The sequence below is a fragment of the Peromyscus californicus genome, unplaced genomic scaffold (assembly GCF_007827085.1).
Source record: "Peromyscus californicus insignis strain IS unplaced genomic scaffold, ASM782708v3 Scaffold_5__1_contigs__length_169319896, whole genome shotgun sequence".
Taxonomy (NCBI): Eukaryota; Metazoa; Chordata; class Mammalia; order Rodentia; family Cricetidae; genus Peromyscus; species Peromyscus californicus.
Window position 1 is genome coordinate 121,542,458 of NW_026294573.1, and position 27,939 is coordinate 121,570,396.

The following is a 27,939-nucleotide window of genomic DNA, read 5'->3' on the forward strand; positions in this document are numbered from 1 at the left end:
CCAATGAAGACATCTATGTCTTTTTCATAGGCTGGTCTAAAAAGTAAACAGCATACATAAACACACACATACAGACAGGCACACACCTTGCTATAGAGTACAGCAAACCTACAACTCAATCCAGAACCAGTTAAGAACAATTACTATCATCAATGTAACTCTGCTTCACCTCATCTATAATCCATACTGTGTTTGGGTTTGCTTTTTCCCTGCATCCCTTACAGTCTTCTCTGGGCTGCAGAACAGTATTGCCAGTTAAGAGACATTAACAGCTCATAAGGTGTAATGGTATTTGCTCTGCCCACGACCTTGGGCTATAGGGCCCGAAGGAGGTAGTGCTTCTTGCCTTTGTAGGTGACCTCTTAAAAGGTAAGGGAGAAGGTCACAGGGTCCTGTTCTGTATTCGTTGAGTATATTTCCTCAATTTACCCTAATAAATTTCCCTAACACTCCTTAACCAGACTCTTGTGGGTTTATCACATTAATAAGGTACTTTTAAAGTAGTATTTTTATAAATTCAGAGTTTTATTTCTATCTTAGAAACATTTTCTATGCAATTTTCTACAGTGATCTAAACATGAAAATGAAAACTCAATAATATCCATTCACATATAAAACACTCACATAGCAACTCAGTCTTAGAAGTTAATTTGCAGATATACTTCTTCAAGTACACAGATGCATGCATATGTAAAAAGGTTAAATAAAAAGTGCTATGATAATAACACAGCATGGTAAATATAAATTTCATCATAGGGATGGGCGAATAAAGCATGCTATATCTGTATAATGAAACACTAAGTAGTCTTTAAAAAGAATTAGGTAAGTCTCCACACATCAACATAAAAAGTTGCCCAGAAAGTACTATTCAAAGAGAAAAAAAGGAAGTTTTTAAACAAAGATCATAAATGCTTCAAATGTGTAACTAGCAGAAACCCCCTGAGACGTCCTCAGGAATCAGAACTAGAGCAGTGCCCCGCAGCCTGGTACTGCTGAGTTCTGCTGTGGGATTTTCCTGGTGAACTACTAGAACGTTAGTAGCATGGCGGCCTCTACCCACTAAATGTGAGTGGCAGCTTCCTAGCTGTGATAACTAAAAATGTTTGCAGACATTACCAAATATCCCCTGAAGGACAAACTCATTCCTGGTTGAGAACCATTTAACTAGAGTAAAGGAGACTTAACACATTTTACCACATCCTGTTCACAATGCAAAGATAATTTCTACAACACAAGTAAAATTGCTAGAATAAGAGTATTTACAGGTTACGAACCTTTGCTTAAAAACTATGTAAAGCCAGGCACGGCGGCACACACCTGTCATCCCGGCATTAGGAAAGAGAGGAGTTAGAGGAATAAAATGACGATCCAGGCCAGTTTGAGGACATCCCAGCCTAGACTCTGTCTTAATCCCTCAAAACACCTCCCTCAAATCTATTCAAAATATAATTATTTAGGATTAAAAGGTACTTAGTCATCTCACACAGAAATGCAGAAAAATGAATTGATTATGCTACTTTCTTTCTTTGACTGCTTCTTCAAGATGCTGCACAACTCTTCCCTTCCTTCTTAACTCCTGTGTGTTTAAATCTTACAAGGACAGCAGTTCCCAATGACCAACACAGTTCAGAATAGTCTCCTCCTCTTGTTTGTTTGTTTTTCTACATTAGACAAGCATATTTAGACAACTAAAACTAGAATGAGAAAGAATTTTCCAGTCAAGCTAGAAAGCACAGGGAAATGCCACTCACTATTTATTAAAAAAATGAATAAATAAAATGAAATTATGGTCTTTGTTAGATAAAACAAAATCTACTGAATATATTCTGCGACCCCAAAAACATTTTTATGCAAAGATCCATAATTAAAGGTTTTTATTATAAAAATGGTTATTAATTTACTTATCTGTCTATCCACACATCAAAGTATCTGAAAATGTTTTTAACATTCTTGCTTGAATATTCTTAACACTGGTGAGGTAAGGAAATAACTACTGATGAAAACCTCTGGTTAAGCACAAACATATAAAAACTAATGGCAATTAAAAACTTACATAAATCAGGATAAAGAAAATCAAGGAAGCTACAAACTGGTATTGCATGTTTGAAATTTTTTAAACTGACCTTCTAAGGGTAATATTAGGAAGAAGGCAGTTTCTACACTATCTGCAGATACGACCTCAAATAAAATTATACATATTAATTAGGTGAATTTCTGTTTATTTGTTTGGAGATATGTGCACATGTGAGTGCAGGTGCCAGAGATGTCCAGAAGAGGGTATAAGAGCCCCTGGATCTGTGCTTACAGTTGTCTCTAGTCCTCTGCAAAAGTAATATGTGCTCTCAACTAAGCCATCTCTCTAGCCCCTAAAACCATATTTCTACATACAAGTTCTAGCCAACTTTTCAGCAACAGTGACCACACAGTGATAAATTTAACTTATTGAGAACACATACTCAGCTGAGTGTGGTGGCTCACGTCTTTAATCGCAGCACTTGGGAGACGGAGGCAAGCATATCTCTGAGTTTGAGGCCAACCTGGTCTACAGAGCGAGTTCCAGGACAGCCAGAGATACACAGAGAAATACTGTCTTGAAAAACCAAAAATAAAACAAACAAAAAAAAGACACAAACAACAATAAAAAAAACCCACATACTCGAAAAGTAAAACTTACAAAATAACATAAATGCAATAAATATTAAAACTTTAGTTTGTATCCATCATTAAGTTGTGTTCTGAGCATATCTGTAAATTAATATATCTGGACAATTTGTATGGACCTAGAAACATAAGCCTTGTGTAACCTATTTCTATTGAAAAACAACATGTTAATTTCAGAATATGCACTCAGAAGGAAATATTTGAGGCAGTTTTGAGACTACAAATAATCTTTCAGCTACAACTTAAAGACATTGTTTAAAAAAAAAGAGTACAATGTGGGAGGTAGAGAGATAGATGGCTAGGAGGTAAAAGTCTTTACTGTGCAAACGCAATAATCTGAATTTGATCCCCATATTCTCTAGTGGAAGGACCGCTGAAAGTTGTGCTGTGACCTCCCATATATACACCACAGAATGTGCATGCTTCCTCATCCACTCTCTCTAATAATAATAATAAATATTAAATTCAATAAAACAGTACACTATAGCACAAGCCTCCCTATGGGAACAAAATTCCACAGGCTTCTATAAAAATCACTCAAGGTCTTGCTCAGGCTAGCACACCTCTTTTGGTAATGAAAAACTTTTCAGAGAGGCGATACGGAAGGGAGGTCTAAATGTAAGGCTCTAGAATCACACCAGGGCTGCTCTCAGTTCCCTTTCATTGCCTGTGTCTCATAAAAGCTTTCTTGCAAAGAACTACTGTTTGAAAACTAATGATTTATGGCAATGTAGTAGAAAAATAAGTTCTTTCGTCTACACTTGCATGTAGGTATGTCAAAAGTGAAGCTTATCAGCACTCTGTTAGAAAACATACCTGATTCTGGCCAGAACAGCTTGCAGAAAGCTCAGCACTGTCCTAAGTTCACATTCCCGACAGGCTCGTAGTAACATGCTAAATCCATCATTGAGAAGATGCTCATGAGAAGGATATAAGCAACAGCTGGTCTCAAATACTTCTTGAACGCCATCAATATAGATGGAAAGAAGAGTCCACAGAGTATGTCTCTGCACCATTTCATCATTCTTAGATACCAAGAATTCCTTCGCTTTCTCTTGGAACTCACATGACAATTTCTCAGCCCAAACACCAATGTCCAGATTTTTCTGTGCATACATCAGGAGGAACGCCATCTGACCCTTCCAAACAAGGGCTCTATGAGATGCTGTGGCGGCTGGCCTGAGGAAACGAAGGAGCTCTAAAACATGGCTTGCTACATCTTCTATCTCTGCAACAGCTGCTAACAGTAGGAAAAGACTGAAAAAATTCTGGAGGCCAACTTCAGTTAGTTCTTCCATCCTTTTTTGATGAAATTTAGAATATATTCTATAAAACATGAAAATTAGTATGATTATTTCATTAACTAAAATCTACCACTTAAAAATACTTTGCTCCAATATTCATGACACAGTATTATTATAAGTTACACCTAACTTTATGTGTGTGGTGCATGCATGTGCTCATGGGCACACGTGTATACAGTTGCTTGTTCACACATACAAATGGAGGCCTGAGGTAAGCATCGGATGCTTTCCTCAATTGGACCCCACTTTGAGACAGTGCCTCTCACTGAACAGTTTATATTTTCTGCTAGTCTAGCTAGCCAGCTTGCCCCAGGATCCACTGTATGTACTACTTCTCAAGGGCTAAGAATGTGTCAGCCTCTGCATCTACCCAGTGTTCACACAGATGCCAGAGATTCTAATTCCTATCCTTTATCCATTGAGCCTCTTCACCTTGATGTTGCCCTGTCACTGTTTCTACTTCTTACTGCCCACTGACATAGCAAACTATCATAGATTCAGCTTTTCCCCACAACAGTAGAAATGCTCTTTTCCTATGATACATAGCTTTTGTTTGATTTCCATCATTTCCTTACTTCCTGGCAAATAAGACAGAATATATGCATGTTATAGCTTGGATTTCAAAATGTCCACAAAGGTCTGAGTTTGCTCAGTAGTGAAGTACACTAAGGTAGTTGCATCTTAAGGAGAGAGGCTAAGAGGAATTGGGGCACTTACTGAGACACCAGCCTCCTGTCACTCTTTAATTTCTGTTCCCTGACAACAAGGTAAATGGTTTGGGCTCTGCCATGTAATCTCAGTAGGATGTGCTGTCTCAACCAAAGCAACAGAGTTAATGGATCATGGACTGAAACTCTAAAACCAAGAGCCAAAACAAACCTTTCCTATTTAAAAAACAATTCCCTCAGGCACTTGTCACAGCAACAGAAAACTAAGATACGCACTCTTTTAAATACACTTTCATACGCTCTTACAGAAATTTTAACTGAACAATATTTCAGAACTTTTCTTAAGTATTTTCCCTCCACCCTCCAGAAAAAGCTGGTTTTATTTTGTACTTTAGGAAAATTCAAGGAGGTAGGTTATTTTTACCCACATTAAAAAAATTATGAGTGCTCAAATATCTAAGCCAGCCATTAAGAAATGCAATCTTTTATCAAAGCTACTTAATATAACCTAATAGCTTATATACATTTCCCTCAACACTCAAGGGCTTAGAATTAGAAAGCAATTCATCTTGACTTCCTACTCATGGATTGCTAAAATTTTGTAGTTTCTCTACTTGGTTGTTAAGGACATAAGATAATTAAAGCACACAGAGATTACTGTTCATTTACAATGTAACTACATAAGAGCTAATATGCTCCACAAAGTAAAGACCTTCTTTCCCCTACTATCCCCACTATAGTGGGTAATACATAGTACTAGTCTATTAATGTTATCAAGTGAATTACAATAATTCCTAATTAATGGAGTTATGAATATTAAGACTTTCATAGAAATACATAAGTTTGAGAAGTCTTGCTGGTCCTGAACTCTATGTACCTAAGGATGACCTCGAGCTAACAATTCTCCTACCTCTCCGCCTCCCAAGTGCTGGAAGGGTACACTACCACATTCAGCTCATTAAACAATTTTTGAAAACGTTTTATCATAAAGATAAATATTTTCTCCCCCAAAGTTCTTACCAAACAAGATGAGGAAGTACCAGATGGTGCTTTCTATATGAGAAGAAAGGCTTTAAAAGGGGGTTTCCATGTAGTCATGGAAGTTGAAAATGAAAAACAAACAGATTATATCCATTAAACAAAGAAAACTCACAGACACACACACACACACACACACACACACACACACAGACAACCAAACTAGAATGGAAAGTGGCAGATCCCCAATGAGAACATTATAGAGCTATTCTTATAGCTTCTGGTCAATTCTCATTTAAGGAGGCAGCACTGAAACTGCTGGGTTCAAAGAACACAAAAATTTAAACAAAGAACCTAATAGCTACCAATGTACCATGAAAAGATTTTTAAAAATTACAAAAATTCTATCACTTTTAATAAACTAAGCAAAGGATTATAAAACATCACAATTAATTGTGGCCAAAATTGTTGCTAGAATTCTAATTTTCAGTACTGATTAGATGAGTAAGAAACTGAAACCCTCTAACTTATGGATATTAAGTTTGCTCCTCATTATAGCAAACTGGCAAGACAAAAAATTTTGGCATCCTAGGTTACAGAATACATTTTAAATGTACAAAGACTCTAACTACAACTTAAAAATATAAATAGCAGCCGGGCGGTGGTGGCGCACGCCTTTAATCCCAGCACTCGGGAGGCAGAGCCAGGCGGATCTCTGTGAGTTCGAGGCCAGCCTGGGCTACCAAGTGAGTTCCAGGAAAGGCGCAAAGCTACACAGAGAAACCCTGTCTCGAAAACAAAAAATTTATATATATATATATATATATATATATATAAATAGCAAAACTTCCAAATGTACTGGTGAACACTTATGACAAAGAAAGATACTATACAACACATACCTCCCTTTAACTTGTTTCCAAGGATGAGGGCCACTGTTCTTCATTGCTTTCTTAATGACTTTTGCCAAAATGCAAAGAAAAATGATGTAACTGCTGCTGGATTTATACAGGTCAGGGTCTTGTTTATCACAACAGCAGGTCTTCACCATTGTAAGCATTGACAAGGGTGACTTGATCATATTAGTAAGTCCTTTCAAAGGAAGCCAAGAAATACTGAAGGAGCTATTCTAAATAAAAATTTAAAAAAAAAGAATATAGCTGTTATAGATGTTTCCTAGTAAATAAAGTAAAAGCTGCAAATACTAATAGCTTTAAAAAGTTTGATCCATTGTAATTATATTTTTATTAGATTGTAATTATCATATATATCCCAGAATTAAAAAAAAATACACAAAAAAAGAGACCATGAAGGTCTCCAAATTTTGTATTTTCCCCAAAATGTGCTTTTAGCAGTTGGTCTATCCAAATATACTATGAATGACCCTTAAAACCTATTTATTCCATGTTTCCCAATGTTTCTGTTATGCCATTTAATTTTTTGGATAAAGAGCACTTAATATATATTCATTATACAAAACAATGGATTTCATTATGACATTTTCATATATGTACAACATTTTGTATTAGTTATTTTTCTATCGCTGTGATAAAACACCAAAATCAAGGCAACTTGTAGAAGGATTTGCCTTACTGTTCTAGAGCAGTGGTTCTCAACCTGTGGGTTGCAACCCCTTTTGGGGGTAGGGGGTCCAAAGACCCTATCTGAAGAGTTTCCTAAGGCCATAGGAAAATGCAGATATTTACATTACAATTCATAACAGTAGCAAAATTACAGTTATGAAGTAGCAACACAAATAATTTTATGCTTGGGGGTCACTACACCATGAGGAACTATATTAAAGGGTGATAGCATTAGGAAGGTTGAGAACCACTGCTCTACAGGCATAAGCACCTACCATGGCAGAGAAGTGCGACAGCAAGCAAGCATGGTGGCTGGCATAACACTGAGCACTAACAGCTTGAACCACAAACAGGAATTAGAGAAAGAGAACTGGGAATGGCCCCTGTCTTTGAAATCTCAAAGCTTGTCCCTAGTGACAAACTTCCTCCAGCAAGGTTATACCTCCTAAACCTACACAAACAGCCGTCAACTGGGAAACTAATACTCAAAGGCCTGAGAATATGGAAGGTATTTCTCATCTTAACCACCATACATGTGTTTGATCCTATACAATTCCCCTTATTGCCCTCTTTCCTCTATGACTAGTCACTTGGTCATTTACTTTGATGCCTTTTTCTGATAAACTTAGATTCCATGTATGATAGAACACATAAGACATTTATCTAAGTCTGGCTTATTTTACTTAACATGATGATGCCAGGTTCTATCCATTTCCTCCAAATAGACAAAATGTTCTTATTCCTTATGGCTAAATAAACTCCACTGTGTATATACATCAAATTCTTTTATCCAGTTTCTTTCATATAAGTCATTTTTCATAAAAGCTATATATAAGATCACTCCTGCATCTTCTTAATGGTTTATTTCCTATACTTGCCCTTTTCCACCCTACTTTGTTTTATTTCATTTTCTATTCAAGGACTTTTTTAATGTCTTTTCCTAGTGAGCACTTTGCTGATGCAAATGGTCATACAGACAGCCATGCCATTAGTATCCACCTGTGCATCAGTCCAATGAAGATGACATACCTCCCCCTGTAAAGTAGACTACTTTGCCAATATACTTATCTTTACAGTGTCCTTCAAGACCTGAATTTCATCAGCATTTTGGATGGACACAGACCAAACACTGTACTTCTGTCTCAGGTCTTTGCAGAATGGGAAAGACATACTCTTTCCCTAAATGTGAAGAGGGGCACTGGAATGCTTTTACAGTACTTGTTTTGGTCGGATCACAAAGAGAATGAACTTCATTTGGCAGCTGCCACTCTAGCAATGGCCACAAAAGTCCATTCATCTTCTTACAGACATTCTGGCCAATTACCTAACTTGGCTATTGTGAATAGTGCTACAATAAATATGCATGTACAAATGTCAACCAAGCATATATACCATTCCTTTCTTTATATCAGGTTATTAGTTGTACAGTTTCTTGTTTCTGTATCCCTTTATGGTCACTTATCAATTTTTTTTTGTTGTTGTAGTTTTTTTATTTCATTGATTTTGTTCTTTCAGAATTTCAGACACATATACAGTGCATCCTATTTATTCTCACCTCTTCATTTAACATTCTTTGATACCTATCATTTCAGTACATTTGTGTTCCTTCTACAGCTTGACCACATTAAAGGTTTTGGCTGGAATTTACTATTGGCAGTATTGAGTAGCTCCTATTGCATTTCATAAAGAGACACACACTTTCTGCAATGTGAAGACTGGTCAGATTGTTGGTCAACCTATCTACATTAGTGATTCCCAACGGCTTCTCCCTTATTGATTTAAAAAAAACACTAACGTTTATTGTCTAGATGCCTTATTTCCTTAAACATACAAAATGGTGATTTTATAATTGTAGCACTTCTTAATAAATCAGTTTATTAGAAGTGAGGTTACTCCATGCTTTCATGTTACTTTCATGTTACATGTTTGTTATGTTGGAATTTTAATTCTCTGGGCAATGGAGATACTTCAAATTGGATTATGACACTCTGCTAACTTAATATTTCCCAAGCCTTCTATGACAGGATACTCCTGACTCATGTTAGACACATTAAAAAAAAAAAAAAAAAAAAAAAAAAAAGCTGTCGTTTTTCCAACCAGCCTATATATTTCACACAAAATTTTCTCATTTGATAAGCTCTATGTATAAATAAAAACTTGGTATTTGCTGGAATACCTTCCATTACCATTTTCTATCCTGTCCTGAGAAATAAGTTATCTATTTATCTGAAAGTTCAAACATCCTAAGCACCCTCTTCTAAGTTCACAAAAGTAACTAAGGTCTTTAAACTTCTTTGAATTTTTTATTTTCTCAACTCTTCCCCTGCTTTCTAAATCCAGTTAATCTTTTAGTTCTCAGCCACATTATTTGGGTACACTACTACTACTACTAATTCATCCGTAGCCCATCTATTTACATAAACAACATTGTCAAACACTATTCAATGTCATAGTGTAGCTTTTCAGTATTTCTTGAATAAATCAGAATTCAATTGTACATCATCTTCAGCCCTTCAGACTACCAGTCTATCCAGACTCTCGTACAATCTCTCTAATAGTCATCTAGTCCTTCCAGAAGCAACACAACAGGAATGGACAGTGCTCTCCCAGATCTCCATGCATCTCTTTACACTGCACCTTCAGCCCAGACCCTTTCAGGACTAGAAAGACCCCAAGGTCAAGTTAAAAGACACAATCTTCTAGGTTCACAGAGGGATTAACAACTCCTTCCTCTAAGATGCATGGTATTTTAACTTTTTCTTTTCCAGTGTGCGTATACTATATATACCTACCAACTTGCTTAAAAGCTACCTGGATACTAAGATTGTTTCTTGTTGTGGACAACAGTGCCTATTAATTTTTTTTTTTTTTTTTTTTTTTTTTTTTTTTTTTTTTTTTTTTTTAAGAGATAGGTTTTCTCTGTGTAGCTTTGGATCCTTTCCTGGAACTCACTCTGTAGCCCAGACTGGCCTTGAACTCACAGAGATCCTGAGTGCTGGGATTAAAGGTATGCGCCACCATCGCCAAGCATGCCCATTAATTGTGTCAAAGTACAAGCATTACAAAATAGTAATAAGTGAGGGGAGCTGGAGAGATGGCCCAGTGGTCAAGTGTATTGGTTACTCTTCCAAAGGACCCAAATTCAATTCCAGCACCCACATGGTAACTCACAACCACCTGTAACTCCAGTTCCAGGGTATCTGATGCCCTCTTCAGGCCTCTGAAGACATTGCACATACACAGTGCACAAACATACATGCAGGCAAAATATTCATACATATAAAATAAAAACAAATCATGCTTAAGTTTAAAAATTATTTTTAATTTGTAAATGAAGGTTTGTAATTTGTACAATCCCATATTTCTGGTTACTCTGCTTACCCATTCAACAGAAAAGGAACACTAAATACTGACTCTATATGCCAGATCTCCACAGACAATGTTTGTGAAAAATGAAACCACTTGCAAGCCACATCCTATTCCAAACAAAAATTAGTATTTAAAAAACTTCATAGTTCTCATAGTTAAATTATAAAATGTCCCTCAAATATCATAAGCAAATTTCAAATTTCTAGAGCAAATCCATATTCTACTTACTTACCAGGTTCTTACTATAATATTCCCATAGAATGGTGACAATTGAAATGTTTGGTTCCCAGAAATCACACAGTGTCAAACAACAGTGAAGATACATTCGTAACTGTTCTTCTAGTACACTATCCTAAAAAAAGAAATAAAAAACCTGAAGTCATAAAGGAGTAAATGGCTCTAATAATGTATCACTTGATAATGTGCTGAAAAACCAAGCACTAACAAGAGTATGAGTATATATCACCAAATCATGGTCATTCTCAATCTCAGAACACAAGGTCTGACCTGACCTGACATAAAGGAAACAAAACTTATTATTAGCATCTTCAGATAATGGAAACTCTATAATTCAGTTACTTAAAACATAGAGTAGATGTTTGAAAACTGATGTTAGGAAACCCAAAGAACAAAAAAGAAATCCAACTAAGAGTATGAAATAATTTAATAATTAAAATGCACAAAAAATTCAGAAAGCTTGGTCATACTTAAGAATTTAACCAAATTCTTTCACAGGATTATATTTGTTCTTAAAAAAAAAAACAAACCCACAGGATTGGTGCTGGGAAGTCACAGAGTTGTAGAGCATTGTCTAACTTTCAGGAGGACCTAGTACAAAGAGGGAGGGAGGGAAATTATTAGAGGATTGAGAAATGGCTCAGAAGGTAAGGACACTTGCTGCCAATCCTGACAACTTAAGTTTGATCCCCAGGACCCACACAGCAGAAGGAGAGAACGGACTCCTGCAAGTCATCCTCTGACTTCTATACACAGGTCATGGCGCATGTGTGTCCATTCACATTATACAAACCCACACATAAATAAATATAATAACAATATTTAAAAATAAGATCACAGTGCTGGGAAAGCAGAGGCAGGCAGATCTCTGTGAGCTCAAGACCAGCCTAGTCAACATAGTGAGTTCCACGACAGCCAGGACTGTGTATAGAGACCCTGTCTCATCCTTATACTAAGTAAATAAATAAGATCACAGCATTGGCAGAGTATTATCTTGTTTATTTTTTTTAAATCTTTTAGAAGATAAGGGAGAAATGGTAAATAAGTTAATCTATGATGAAATAGCCAGATACTTTTGTTTTTAAAATGACACCTGAATTTCAGTCATTCAACAACTGTATTTAGTACAGCACATACAAGGCATGTTTTAAGGCAAGACATCTACAGTAATAATCAGAGTACCTGTACTACCAAAGCTTACCCTTTGAGGGAGGAAAAGAAAACTAGACACTCAAAGAGATTAAGTGAATTCACACAATTTTAATTGCTGTGAAAAACATGAACAAAGCAAGGGCATGTGGCAGTCATTGTTACGTCTCAAACTGAGGACAAATGGCTGAGGTGCCCACTAACATATCATAGCAGAAGCTGGCTGCCAGGTTCTCCCAGCATCCCTCAGACCCTACCTATTACAAGGTATGACTAGCATATTCTACCCTCTACCCTAAACTCGCCAGCCAAGAAACTGGGTTGGGTTGGGCTTCCCTCCTCCCAGCTCCTCTGGCCCCTATATATCTCAGTCAATTTGGCTATACCAGTCTTGGCCAGTCTCTTGGCCTAGGTCTTCCCTTGGTTCCTCTCCCTCCTCCCCTCCCCCATCCACTCACATGGCCCAGCTCAGTCTGGACATGCTCACTCTGTACTCTCCCAGATGTTCCTGCCTCTGGCTGTGCTCTCCCTTTCATCTACAATAAACTTTCTCCTCTACCATACCTAGGAGCAGTCATGTCCTTCTTTTTTCTTTCTTTCTTTCTTTCTTTCTTTCTTTCTTTCTTTCTTTCTTTCTTTCTTTCTTTCTTTCTCTCTCTCTCTCTTTTTCATTCTCTCAGTAGCAAAGGTTAGTAATCATACTTTGACTGAGTGTCAAGGATTCAAAAGCCTTTTACAGGGAGACATTTGAACTAAATGACTAAAAGAGCCAAAGAATAGAAAACCTGGAAGAAAAGCAGAAAAGGCAGAGAAAACAAGTGAGAAGTTCCTAAACTAACAGTCAGTGTGGTATTGCAAGACTTAAGACAGAGACAGGCTGGGCTTGAAGGCTTGTATCTCATTTCAGACTTTACTGGTCTTGACAAGGAATCTGGATTTTATATTTAACATGTCGTAGAGTCATTGGAAGTATATAATCACAGGAGCAAAATGATCTGGTTATACAAAAACTGCTGCTCTGAATCATGCATGAAGAATGAATGCAGGCAATGAGAAGAGAAAAGAAGTACCAGGAAGGAGGTAAGTAACTCTGCAAAGTTCCAACTCTGGGATAAGAGAACAACTCTAGAGATAGGTTTGGTAAAGAAACAAAGGAGAATATCAACTTAGAATAACTAAAATGGATTGCGGCAAAGAATATGGAGAAGTTAATGGGGAAAATGAACAGGGCATACACAAGCAAGTGCTAAGTACACAATAAAGCTCAGAGGAGAAGTCAAAAGTTGTTAGTATAAACCTGGGTGTTAACATCATATTAATAGTTTTTAGACCTAAGAGGCTAGGTACAATAAGTAACGTAAAGAACACACATAAAAACGAGGAATAAATTAACAATAGAGGTTTTTTTTTTTAATTTTAATAGATACTGAGTAGAGGAATATAGAAAAGTCTACAAAACAAATGGCCAATAAAATGGTAAGAAAATTAGTTATCACAGAAACCAAGATAAGTATTTCAAATAAAACCAATGGTAACCAGGGTTAAATATTATTGTCAAGTTGAAAAATAAGGAAAAATAAGAACTCTTACACTTAACAATATGCAAGTCAGTGATGCCTATGATAAGAACACTTTGGACATGTCAGAAATTCAATCATGGGTGGCTGAGGAGATAAAAGGGGATGAAGAATATATTTTAATGGGGATATACAAAGAAAGTCCTTGAGAGAGAAGTTACCCTATATGGTGTTTAAGGAAGGAGACTAGTTCTTTGAAGAAGCAGTAATACTTTCTATACAGAAGAAAAGTCTTCTGAAGGTTGGAATATACAAACTTGCAAAAAAAGAGGAGTTTACATTTACCTGGTAGGTTTTCTCAATAAGTACCAAGCAGATGCTGAGTTTAGTCGTCTGGGTATAGATTAGGATAAATAGTGTGCTATAGAAAAGTTCTAAATTAAGTCATTAGAATTCATTGTCTTTGTTCTGGTTTTGTCCTTGTTTGTATTGCAAAAATTCTAGAGTGGACTGCCACTTGACACTTACGATCAAGAATTTAAAAGCTGGACAAGTAAGAAGGACTAATTAATTTCTTCCAGCAATATCCAATTGATGATAGGAATGCAGTAGGAGAGGATAGGTAAGTCTTTTCAGATTTAAACAGAGTTTAAGGAAGAGTTAAGGAATAAAAGACATTTCTGAGGGAATGGCTATACTTATTGCTTAATCTACAACAGCAACAACAAAAAGCCCACAAAAAATGACTAATTACAGAGGAGGGAGTTAAGTTTGTCTTTCGTATTTCAAGTGTCTATGAGTTCTCTCAGGCCTAGAATAATGCCTTCAAGGCACAGTACAATGTCTCATTCATAAAGAGGCTTCATAAATGTTTCAGAAACAAATCTAAGGCTGAGTCGAAGACTATTTCTACTAGGTGCCTGCACATTCATTTAACCAATAGGTTCATCACCGACATTGTGACTCTATATTATAAAAGTAAATGTAGATCTAAGCTCATATTGATGATCACAGCCTAATACTGAGCTGAGTTACAGTATACTAGTTTTATTATGTGATCAAGGCAAAACAAACTGGCTTATAAAGTTCACCTTGAAGGGTTTACCTGGAATCTGAAACGTGTTTTGCATGTAATATCCAAAAAGTATATTCAGTCCAAAAAAAGGTAGGTAGTTTGGAAAAGTGAAGAGAAAGGTATACCTCTTAAGTTTGTTATACAAACTATTCTATATCAAGAGCAAGAAAAAATGAGAACAATTAGCAAATGCCAGATTTGATCTACATTCTATTGGAGTCCAGAACCTATGTTTTTCTTGTTGTATACAACAGTGAAGAAATTAAATATAGCATTTAAGGGGATCTTTTTACTTTTTGAAGTTAAGGATAGGCGAGTCAGTTGAATGTGATACATAAAAGGCCTTTTTTTCAAAGCTTACAATTACAGAACATTCATTATATTACTCTATATATCAACTATTGCCTTATTCTAAACCATTTCCCGTATTTTTTTAAAATTCTCTTAAAAAGTATGTGTTCAGGGTTGGAGAGTTCACTCAGTGGTTAAGAGCACATACTGCTCTTACAGAAGACCTGGGTTCAGTTCCCAGTACTAGCAGAAGGCAGCTCACAACTGCCTATAACTCCAGTTCTAGGGGATCTAACACTCTCTGGCCTCTGTGGGCACCTGCATGCACACAGTACAAATAAACTCACACAAACATATATAATGTGTTGATATTTTGTTTGTGATCACTTGCCTGAAGATCTCAGAGCGTGGAGCTAAGCCACTAGTTAGCCAAGAGGCCAGGCAGTGGTAGCATACACCTTTAATCCCAGTACTTAGGAGGCAGAGGAAGAATGATCTCAAGGCCACCAAGTTTGATCCAGTCTAAGAGAAACAGAGTTAGGCAGTGGTAGCACACACTTTTGATCTTACAACTTGGGATCTCATGCCTTTAATCCCAGCTAGGGAGGTGGAGACAGGAAGTGATATGGCTAGTTGGAGAGAGGAATATAAGGTGGGAGGAGACAGTAGCTCAGTCTTTCTCAGGCTGAGGAGTTGGCAAGGTAAGAGGTGATGGCTGTGGCTTGCTCTTTTGTCTCTCTGATCTTGTAGCATTTACCCCCGATATCTGGCTCCAGGTTTTTATTATTAAGACCAATTAGAAATCAAGCTACAATACATGAAACAAAAATAAACCTCTTTAAAATGGTAAAAAGGGAAGTTGATTTTTAAAAAGAAAAGTATTGTTCATCAGCTAAATTATAGATAGAAGAGACCTGTCAATCTTCGGGCCCAGGTAGTTAAGGCAAAATTACATGACACGATAGGAATAGGGGAATCAGTGGACATATTCACTCAAGTTCATAACCACGAGAGACCTAAAAGGTGAAAATACCTAAAAATACTTGAGTTTACTCATTTCTTTACCTATAATTCCTCATCACATTCTGCAGAGGGAAATAATAATAATACTACAGAATACAGATGTGCTTTCCACATATATCTAGAAACTATATGTGATGATTCAAATACAAATCCTGACATTTCCTAGCTAGGTGGCCAAACCTACACAAGCGGCTTAACCCTTCCAAGCCTAAATCTCTCAGGGGTAAAATGCAAACACAACATCACAACATAGGATTATTAGCATAAGACTATCATTAGCATTAATTACATTTTATTTGCCAAAGAGAAATAACACTGTTGGCCTACATGCTGATTCCTGAGGATCACAACAAATGTAATAAGATTCACAATCTGACTTTTTAAGGAGACACATTTTACTTGCTGAATTTAAGCTCCAAATCTACCTGATACAGTTAAATAAGGGTATGGAAATCTTGATTAGTTTTTTTGGTTTTTTTTTTTTAAATAGACCAGAAGATCTGTGGGCTCTTTCCCACATAGCCTTAAACCTAGGCTGGCATACTATACATGCTACTCAACTCCTAAACTTTTAACAAGTCCCGTGGTTATCCAATCTCAGGGGTATGTTTTGAGTGAGAGAGAGAGAGAGAGAGAGAGAGAGAGAGTGTGTGTGTGTGTGTGTGTGTGTGTGTGTGTGTGTGAAAAAGAGAGAGAGAGAAAAGAGCCAGAGCAAGGGCTATCGGATGACTCTCTCCATTATATCTCTTTTAATATATTTGCTCCAGAAAGTTACTTTAGACTTTTATAGAAGAATGTCTTCCTGCCTTATTTTGAAAAATTAAATTTAGGCATATTAAACTTGGGCATGTTTCATAGGACAAACATTTGATAATGAAGCATTCAATGTTTTAGTTGGGTTACCATATAGACATGTCAATTTAAGAACAAATTACATACCTATAAGTATAGATACATAGAAAAAGTGAGATGCTCTAGAAGAAAGACACACCTCAGAGCATGGGTGTGGGCTTCTGGAGTTCCATCAAAATGTATTAATTCTTAATAACCACTTAGCTTCCCTACACACACAAAATTGGTCTTAAGAACTTCAGCAAGTATTCCTTTTTACTTATTGAATATTATTTGATGCAATAGTGATACAGTAACACTGAAAAAATACCAGAGAAATCCAGAGGACTGTTTTTACTGCAGGACTACTTCTTCCACAGAAAGATATTACTTTGACTTAGAAAGACCTAACCTGTTGGAGAAAGCGTCTTGAATTAGTAATAATTCCAAGGGGACAGACTCATTTTGGTTTGCTCAGGACTTTCCTGGTTTGGTCACTGAAACCCCAGGCCAGGTAAACTGAGATGGTTGATGCGACAATCTGGTTTTTTTTTTTTTTTTTTTTTTTTTTTGGTTTTTCGAGACAGGGTTTCTCTGTGTAGCTTTGTGCCTTTCTGGGATCTCACTCTGTAGCCCAGGCTGGCCTCGAACTCACAGAGATCTGCCTGCCTCCTGAGTGCGGGAATTAAAGGCGTGCGCCACCACTGCCTGGCTCAGACAATCTGTTTTTAAGGATAAGCTATCTTAAATCTTAAAAACAATTTCAGCCGGGCGGTGGTGGCGCACGCCTTTAATCCCAGCACTCGGGAGGCAGAGGCAGGCGGATCTCTGTGAGTTCGAGGCTAGCCTGTTCTACAAAGCGAGTTCCAGGAAAGGCGCAAAGCTACACAGAGAAACTCTGTCTCGAAAAAACCAAAAAAAAAAAAAAAAAACAATTTCAACTGCCACCATTAAAATGCTAATTATGCTGTGAAAATATGTACTAAAAATCAAGATTAGGGAAGGGGATCTAGTGTAATGAAAGGGCACCCACTTAGCAAGCAGAAGCCTTGGGTCTAATCCCCAAATGTCAAAAAAAGTCTTAAATTACAGGGAGTCAACATCCACGGGGAGGAGTAAGTGAAGTATTAATTAAAAGCAAGTATTTCTACAGAAAGGAGACCAATGACAAATTCTTTCCTGTTGTCCCACCAATATGGGTGTGTCTATGTAAGGAACAGTCTATGATAAAGAGCTCAAAAACTCTGTAAATTCATGGTTTTATGAAAATTTTAAATTGTTAAATACAAAAGGAAGAGAGAAAAAAAAGGGGCTGGAAGAAAATTTCAAGCACACACACAGTTACAACTTAATTAGGAAACTGAAGCTCCCAGTTCCTAACTCAGATGTCAGAACCATTACTAGAAATATAACACTATTCAGACTTTACTGAAGTTCCTTGTACTTGGATTGAAGAAAGCTCTGCGAGTCATCAAGTATGAATTTGAGTGGGGAAGACTCTGAAAGGGGGGAATGACATAAACACAGTTTCATAAATGAAATTCTAAAAATAAAAGAATGAATTAGTAACCGATAAAAATGACAATGACCAATGCAATATCTATTTCTTATTTCATGACTACTCCCTGATTTCCTGTATTCCAGTAATAATACATGTAAAGTGTTACTAAATTAATATATTTAAAACAGAGAAAGACAATTAAAATTATACAGGAAAATATAAAGCAAACATAGCTTTTACAGTGGTTAAAGCATTTCTCATAATATCTTTAATTCCCCGGTATTCTACAGCTTATAACTGATAAGGTTCTTATGATAATTAGAAACATTAATGGTCACATACAGTTAATACAGACAGCACATATAATTTCAACCATTTACAGTTTTTAAATATTCAGCTTTTTTGGTCTGAAGAGATGGCTTAGTGGTCAGATATATACTTCTATAAGCATACACACACAAAGCCATCTTCTTATATTATTATTTATGCCTCTTTGAGTTTTAAATAATCTTCATTAACATAAAAGCAATTTATTTCCCAAATTAAATAATATTCCACAACATAACCTTCCATAACAGGTTCCTTACATTTTAGAACTTTACAGAACTACAACATATTTAAAGAGAAGATGAACAGGATATTTAAAACTATTTTAAAGGAGGTCAAGTCTGACCTCTGGGCCATGAAGCACTACATTAACAGCTCTGCGGAAAGAAAAATGATAAGGTATGAAATGAGTGCTCAGAAACGAGGACCTTATCAGTGAGAATAGGATTCAAGCCTGTAAGACAAATTGCTCAGCAAGGCAAGTCACCTTCCTGCTGTGAGGAGGATAGAGCTGCATTTCCAATACCACTGACTATCTCCTTCATCATGTCGCCTGGCTTGCTATCATACAGTCAAGGAATGGCTTATAACTCCGAAGCATCTCTCACTTATTTTGAATACATTCTTTCAAAGTCACCAACTAAGATAATTATCTTTGTCCTTTAACTGACAAATTCAGTGTTAAAAATAAAAATCTTTAAGGACTTACTATGAATTACTGTGAGTTGACCCTTCAAAAAATCTCAGATTTGTAATAAATTGCTATTTAAATCATTTTTAAATTTGCTTAGATTTTTGTAAGTAAAATTTATACTATAAAATGCAGAAGTCATACAGTGCCTCACTTTAGCAGCATACCTGAACAGTGACAGACTGTTTCAAAAGTTCTTCAGTAAAGCTCCAATTCGACTCCATCTGTCTCTGAAAAGAGAAAAATATGGCTGCATTGAAATTGCTGCTCTTTATTATGCACATACTTAAATTTATGGTACAAGTATGAAGCTCCATTGTTAAAATACCTTTGTAATTTCTTACAGTAAATCTTAACTGGCATACTTGAAGAAATAAATCTAAAACTATTCTAATCATATCTGGTCTTATTTTATAAAAGTAGTACTTCTATAGGTTTATACATGGCTTAAATACTTAATTTGTTGTTACATATAACCTAACTAAAAAAATGATATAGCAATATGCATTTTATAAGTTTACATGCCAGTCTTCCCTACTCTCCTTCTTACATGAGATTTTCTATCATTTTATTTGCAATATCCCAAAGATGGTCTATCTTATTAAATTAAAACTTTAATATAGTTTTATATATAAAGAAAACTTGGTAATGTTTTTATTTAACAACTGGTCATCTAGGTGGATATTCCAATTCTATGCATGACTATGCTTCAAGGAAGAGAGCTACAGTGGACTTCAACAAAGTTTCTCAAAATCTCACTTTTCTAACAAGAAAGCCTGGAGGATATTTTCTCAGGATACTCAGTTCTTAGAGACTGAGATATGTGGACACTGGTCAAAACCAGAAGCAAGGAGAAAGCACTTCCAAAAGCAAGCAAGTAGTTTCTAATGCAAAAAAAGTGTGAAAACTAATTTAAACTTCAAAAACCAAAGCTAGAGTCCTAAAGAGCAAAGATAAGGCCCTTTGTGGTGTAAGCCTTTTATCCCAGCAGTTAGGAGGCAGATCTCTTTTGAGTTCAAGGCCAGACTGGTCTACATGAGTTCCAGGACAGTCAGAGCTACACAGAGAGTGGGTCTTGACCATCACATGATTATATTTATAAAAATAAACTCTAGTGAATAGAAGGTGTGTTCACTAATTGTGATTTTTAAAAGGCTGGAAAATATTCATATAAAGTGCTAGCTACACTAAATCAGTAAGTACTTTCAAACTAAATGTAGCACAACAGCAGTAGTCAACAACTAAGATGGCCTTTTATGGTCTCTGCCTCTCGGTCTGAATCATTTATATAGTCCCCTCCCCCACCATAAAGGGGATGCTCATCAATAGACTACCAATACTAATGAGTGCCAATATGTCACTTCCGTGAAGCTTCCATCTTGACAAAACTCTCCTGCTAATTTTTTTTGTTTTTGTTTTTGTTTTTGTTTTTCGAGACAGGGTTTCTCTGTGTAGCTTTGCGCCTTTTCCTAGAACTCACTTGGTAGCCCAGGCTGGCCTCGAACTCACAGAGATCCGCCTGGCTCTGCCTCCCGAGTGCTGGGATTAAAGGCGTGCGCCACCACCGCCCGACTCTCCTGCTAATTTAACCAAGGTTGAAACATCCCTACTGTGAGCAGACCTGAAGCCCACAGAATAGTAAACTAATATATTCTGCCAAAATTAAATCTTCTAATCCCAATTAAACCTTCAGGAACTGCCTCTAAGTGATAACTTGACTAAATCTTCATGGAAGATCCTGAGCCAGGAACCACCTAGATAATGCTCTAAAAATATTCCCAACTCTTAGAAACTACGAGATATGTATTGTTTCATTTCACTACCTTTTTTGTTATGTAACAATTACTAAAGCAATGTCTTAGTTACCACCAGCAAAAAGCAAAACAAAACAAAACAAAAACCAAATCACTCATCTCTGAGTCATCAGACTATCAAAGCCTGAAAGGAACACCTTGGTTTAGAGACCTACCACATTACTTTGAGAATATGACAGAGCAGAGGCTGGTCATAACCACCAAGTCTTAGGGCAGGGTTTGATCAAGCTCCACAGACCAACAGTGTGACTTTGGGTCATCTAGCCTGAAGACTGTGATCAACTACTTGAACAGTAACAGGTCATATGTCTGTAACGGAGGTCCAAGAAACTATGAACATTGAAGATGGAGCAAAGTCTTGGTCATTATACACTGTGAATACTGTCACATATTAGTATGCCCTGACTCCTAGTCAAAGAATAAATGAAATCCCCATTTGGTACTCCACCTGTTCTCTGCCCTATGTACTTCTTATTTGCTTTCTACTGCTGTAGAAAACACTTGGGAACCAAAAGCAGCTTGGGGAGGGAAGGGTTTATTCATCTTACAGTTAGTAGACCACTATGAAGAGAAGAAAATGTCACCACCAGGGGCAGGTAAGTAATCAGGAAGAGGACAAGGTTGATACAATTCAGATTTTTGTTTTACAACTGGATCATGTTAATGAGTATGTTTCAATTGTCCTATCAAGTCATTTAAATCACAAGAATGTCAGAGTAATGTAATTGTTACCCAAAGAATTTGAACAATGCAAACTACATGATGGCTATAATCCAAATAAATTAAACTATGTATCAAAAGAAGGAGGTGGATGAGGCAAATCTTACAAGGATCCACTCCTAGATAAAGGGCTACAAGCAACTGATGACTGCTAGGGAGAGTTGGTCTTCCCCAGGGATGAACACCTGATCTGTTATCAAAGAGCAAGTGGTCAGCTCTTAAAGCACATACATACAAGCATCATTAAGTAGACTCAGCAAGCTGCACTTATATATTTACATGCATGTATACATATAAAAATAAAATTCTTTAAAAAAAAGGTAACTACCATGCCCAAATCCAACATAAGAGAATATAGTACCAAAAAAAATATATTACTTCCACAAGCTAATTTAAGCATGATAGCATTGTTCCTATATATAATTTCACCATAATAATGCCCACATATCAAATTTCTAAAGCCAAGTCATGTAAGGGTCATCAACCTGGGACTATGTTTTCTATTTTTTATTCCATCATTAAAAAGCAAGGTGCCCATTTAAATTTTATAGGTACCAGCCCCACACGAAACAGAAAGACTCACTTTCCACCTCCAGCTGACTACATTTGGACCTGTGCAACTCTTGTTTTAAGATTACATTTCATAGCTTTTATTTGGTTGCCATTTCAAATGCTTCAAAAGGAGCATGCCTGATGATTACCTGGTGTTCTTGGCAGAAAACACACTGTTACAATTGACCCTTGCAATGCCCAAAGTAATTCACATCTTTAAACAATGTTTGGCTGTAAAATAGACTGACTGGGATTGTAAGGTAATAACAAACTCTCACCTAGATTTAGAGAACAACATTGAACAGAAATGAATGAAAAGCTAGAGCTTCTAATGTGAGAACTGGGAAACTATATTTTTCTTACAGACTTATAAAAAGATATTGGCTAATTTTCGAATTAATTCTCCAAGTTACAGAAACTTAAAAATCATATCTAAAACTTATTTAAAAAGTAAAGAATTCATATCAAACTCTGGGAAAAGTTGAAACATCACATTTAAAAGTTAACACATCTAATTTTGTCCACAATATTTCTCCAGTGAAAAGCATGTAACTAACCATTATCACTTCTTATCATCCTTCACACGGTATTCTTTAGTGGAAAAACAACACACTACTATATAATCACTTTCTACGGGATAGCTAGCAACATCAACGTATCATAAGGAGGAAAGAGCATCAAGGCAATTTTCAAACTTATGTTTAAATATATCCCAGATCCAAATTAACATCCGTTTATAATTGCTCTGAAGGAATCAACCAACATGCCTTTATAGTAATAGGTAAGAATGACCATCTAATTTAATAATAAGGTAACTTGGGAATAAAACTGAAAATCAGATTAAATGTCAGCTAGCATAAAACAGATTGCCTATGGCAAATTGGAGCACATGGTTATCCCACCAAAGATCTACTTATAAGCGTCAATCTTTTGGAGAACTCTTTAAAAAAAGAAATCAAGTTTATCTAAGAGACAAAGTAAAATGAACCATTGATCATTATGTATCTCTACTTCTTTACCTGTGAAATGGATATATCATTTTCTCTCCTACTTTTTAACACATTAAAAAGTAAATAATTATTGGCATATTAAATACACTGTAAATGCAATATGCATTTACATATCAAATAAAAACTATTACTAATGGAAAGGCTACACTTTTTCTTTAAAAACCATAACAAAGTTCAGAAATATTGGAAACTCTGAGACTACACATCTAAAAGCAACTTTTATTTTATATGTACATACATAAATATATATTGTAATTACTTTTATCACAGAAAAGCTTCCATTTTCAAATGTGGCGGTTTGCTTTTAAAAACCTTCCACATAAATAAGATTTTAAACAATATTTTTAAGTATTTTGGCAAAAGAAAATCACAGGAGAACACAGTTCAAAGACACATTCATTTACTATCCTGACTGCACACTAATAAAGCAATCATTTCCAGAGTTCTCAGAATAAACCACCAGTGCACTGTAGCAGCAATGACTGAACAACACTGGGCCTATCTAGGGTAAATACCAACCACTACTGAAATACAGCACTCACTACAGGTTACTACAGCTCAAAAAAGTATTAATACACTAAAAGCATATTCCCTGAAACAAAGCAAGAACAATGTATTTCATATAGATCCTCTTATGAACTTATTATAACACCTAATACAACTCAGAAGTGCTTGACAAAGTACTACATTTATATACACTGGTTAAAACAAGGAATGTGTTCTTAGAGGAATTAACATAGAACAGGAAGAGAAATGAAAATGCTTATGCTGAGACTTCAGAATTATAGGCTATTTTTTAGTTCTTAATGTTGCTCTAATATTCTAATAATTAAATGATGTTAAACATTAGCATACTATTCCACAAAAATACTTAATAAATGGGCCATAAAAGAAATTATGACAACTGCAAAAATTTTGAGTATTTATTATGTATCAGGAAGGCAAACTCTCATGGACAGAACCAAAGGACATGCAGTTCATCTGTGTCAGTTCATTCTACTGATTTAAAAAAAAAAAAAAAGGCAGCTTAAATTGCCATATTGAGGTGCACATGAACCTCCTACAGCACCAACTTACTTTATCTTGAGATTTCCTTAAAGAACTTTTGTTATTAAAGGAGATTATTTGGAGGACGTCGAGAGGCCTTTCTATTGCTACAATACTATCAGTCCTAACATTCAGACACCATAGAAGACATCTCAGAGATCATGTAGTTCAATGCACCAAAGTGCAAGCCTGAACACATTTCATCTGTGTGGTAGTTTGAATGTAACTGGCCCCATAAGCTCATTGGGAGTAGCACTATTAGGAGTTGTGGCCTTACTGGAGGAAGTATGCTACTGTAGGGGTGGGCTTTGAGATCTCCTTTGTTTAAGCTACACTCAGTGAGACAGTTCACTTCCTGTTGCCTGCAAATCAAAGATGTAGAATTTTTAGCTCCTTCTCAAGCACCATTTCCACCTACAGACCACTATGTCCCACCATGATGATAATGGATTGAACCACTGAACTGTAAGCCACCCAATTAATTTATTTAGAGTTTCTGTGGTCATGGTGTCTCTTTACAGCAATAGAAACCCTAAGACAATAAGCATAGAGAATGAGTTGCCATACCTACAGAGACTAAAACTAAGGAATATTTTCAAAAATCATAAAGATTCACAAATCACAAACCTCAAATCAGATTACTAAATAAGGATCTACAGAGTTGAGGCCTAGAAACCTGCCTGTTTTATTTAGAGGGCTGGGTTTTGAGACAGAACTTCACCCCACAGCCCAGGCTGACCTGGAACTTACTATGCAGCCTAGGCTAGCCTTGAATTTGTGTCAATCCTCTTGCCTCAGAAGTCTGAATTTCATAGAACAGATATGTTGGTATAATTCTGTCATTTTCTGAGAATGGAAGAAACTATAAACACACAGAAATTAAAAACATCAAATAGGTTTTCAAATAAATATATTTACTAGGTGGTTTAAGTCACAAAATTTTTAAGTAATACCATAAAAGAATGTTTTCAATTAAACAATAATTCAGTAGATAAAATCTGTCTTCTTGTTTGAAGCAAACTTCATAGTTTGTTAAATAGATTTAAGGAAAGGCACCTCTTAAGAAATGCTATGCAGCCAGGCGGTGATGGCGCACATCTTTAATCCCAGCACTCGGGAGGCAGAGGCAGGAGGATCTCTGTGAGTTCGAGGTCAGCCTGGGCTACAAGAGTGAGTTCCAGGAAAGGCACAAAGCTACACAGAGAAACCCTGTCTCAAAATAAATAAATAAATAAACGAATAAATAAAATAAAAAGAAAGAAATGCTATGCAAAAGAAACACTTGAAAGATTCTTTCTTTTAAAATTAAGTGTCTATGTGTATGGGTTTATGCACCACTGTAGTTGCCTGCAGCAGGCCCATAAAAGACAGCAGATCCTCTGGAGCAAAAATTACAGGTAGTGGGGATGCAGGGAAGAAAACTTAGGTGCTTGGCCAGAGCAGAATGTGTTCTTAACCACTGAGCTCTATCTCCAGCCCCCAAAGGAATACTTTCATTCTATTACATACAAAACCAACTGATTCATTTCAGGGAGACATATATATGCTTTCCCTTTTACACTCTTGCAGAATTTATAACTAGAAGGAAACTTTGGAGCAATGCAAAGCCATGATTTTTTGGTGAGGAAACACAGGGTCAGAAAATCTTGAGCAATTTACTAAATGTCCATACAAGACTTATGAGCAGAGCCAAGATTGGAGAGCAAGTCTTCTACAAATTGCTTTCCTTTTATCAAACAATAAAAACATGAGCTTTATGGTTCTTCAAGATTAGTAGATGTTTACAGAAACATTATACAAAAAAAGAAAAGAAAATTCATTTCCCCTGACCTGAGTTTTTATTTACTACTCATTTACTTTACATTTGTCTTTAAAGAAAGATATTACTTGATAGTATATAAAAACTAAAAACAAAAGCAAATATAAATCTTACCATTTCATCGGATACACCATGGCGATCAAACTGGTACAATGATGCTACATGAACACTAATCCACCAACTAAAGCCTAATGGATCCTTGGCCTGGGTTAGAGAAACAGAAGGTCTTCTTTGGTCACTTGATTTTTCAAAAAGTGTTTTAAGAAGTTTATTCAACCAATTCCAAAATGACTACAGAAACAAAAAGAACATAATTCAGTTAAATTAAGACATTATTTTAATAATTTTTGACAAAGTTTTTCCTGTTCATAATGAAGTATACACACAAAACAGAGCATCAATTATGAACCTTGATGTGTTTTATATTTTAAAGGTGTTTTATATTTTAAAGGTGAACACCATACAGAATGTTCAGAAAGTCTATTATAAATAAGAGGTAGATTACTGAATCTACTTTTAAAAGGCAACTATTAGTTTTAAATATTTTACATTGGATTGGATTTTTGTATATTGTATACAAATTATGTATATTGCTACAAATTTGAGGCTGATTTATATAGATATAAGATAAAAGGTAGATTAGTGAATCTACTTTTAGAAAGCAACTACTAGTTTTAAATATTTTAGATTGGATTAGATTTTTATATATCATATACAAATTATGTATATTGATACCAATTTGAGATTGATATACTGCACATATATTTACTGTACCTATACAGTTGCTAATCCTTGAATGTTATATTACCAACTATTAGGATATAAAGAAATGAAAGTTAGTAGTTAGACATTACAATCAAACTTGTAGTCATATTAGGTATGTTTTCAAGGTCAAGCAGAGATATATATTAGATAGACTGGTCATCTTCAAACCCTTCAGAAATCTATAGAATATAGCACTTACAATGTTTCAATAACATAGATTTTTTTTTTTTTTATGACAATGAGACATGCCTGCTCCTGGCAGCACCAATCTACTTCACAGAAGATGTGGGCATTGAAGAACCGCCACATGGAGTTAACTTTCACTGTGGCAAGATAGCCGCTGGGCAAGAAAGTGCCCTCAAATCAACTTCTAACAGTAAGCTGTCCAAAATGGACGAGCAGGATGGACACACGGACACACACGGACGGACGGACGGACACACACACACACACACACACACACACACACACACAAAACGGACTATCATTCCTTGCCAAGACAAGTGTGGTTGCAGCTTTGGCAACAGGCATCCTCTGAGGTCAGTGCAATACGGCACCATTGCTTAAGTGGCTTTGCAATCTGAAAAAGGTACAGTGCCCCTTCCTTCAAAGGCAGCTGAACAGGCAGTGGACCAATGGCTTCTGATGTGCAATGAAACAGTAGCTTGAGCAGTTATTCTTTGAGGAGTAACTAGGTGACGGAGTCTGGCCTCTCAATGGTAGACTGGTATTTAATAAAGGAGATGCAGCCACCTACAAGCTGAGAAGAATGGGCAGCTGAATTCCAAAAACACCAGCAACTTCCAGAATTTAAAATCCTGAATGATAACAGGGCACTGGTGGAATTCAAGTTTATCTGGTACATGGAATATTCACATTGAATGTGAGGTCGAGCTGTAGGCCTTGTGTACATACTACTTCACAAATGAGTCTGTTAGATATTCTAAGCATATAAGCTTAAGATGATGCCCCAACATTGGAGAGAAACCTCAGGTGACTGTCCAGGA

The 27,939-nt window shown here is 36.1% G+C and overlaps 1 protein-coding gene across 2 annotated transcripts in view; it reads right to left on the reverse strand.

Annotated features, from left to right (window-relative positions):
- Mms22l (MMS22 like, DNA repair protein) overlaps window positions 1–27,939 on the reverse strand; it is a 124,555-nt gene that overhangs the window by 67,286 nt on the left and 29,330 nt on the right. The window contains exons 10-14 of one of the 2 annotated variants that reach the window (XM_052717756.1): window positions 26,282–26,371; window positions 19,373–19,435; window positions 10,796–10,915; window positions 6,514–6,740; window positions 3,478–3,987 (exon numbers count right to left, since the gene is read on the reverse strand). In XM_052717756.1, coding sequence (XP_052573716.1) covers window positions 3,478–3,987; window positions 6,514–6,740; window positions 10,796–10,915; window positions 19,373–19,435; window positions 26,282–26,371 — 1,010 coding nt within the window. Of the gene's footprint in view, window positions 1–3,477; window positions 3,988–6,513; window positions 6,741–10,795; window positions 10,916–19,372; window positions 19,436–26,281; window positions 26,459–27,939 lie in introns of both variants that reach the window. The other variant, XM_052717755.1, reaches the window with a different exon arrangement.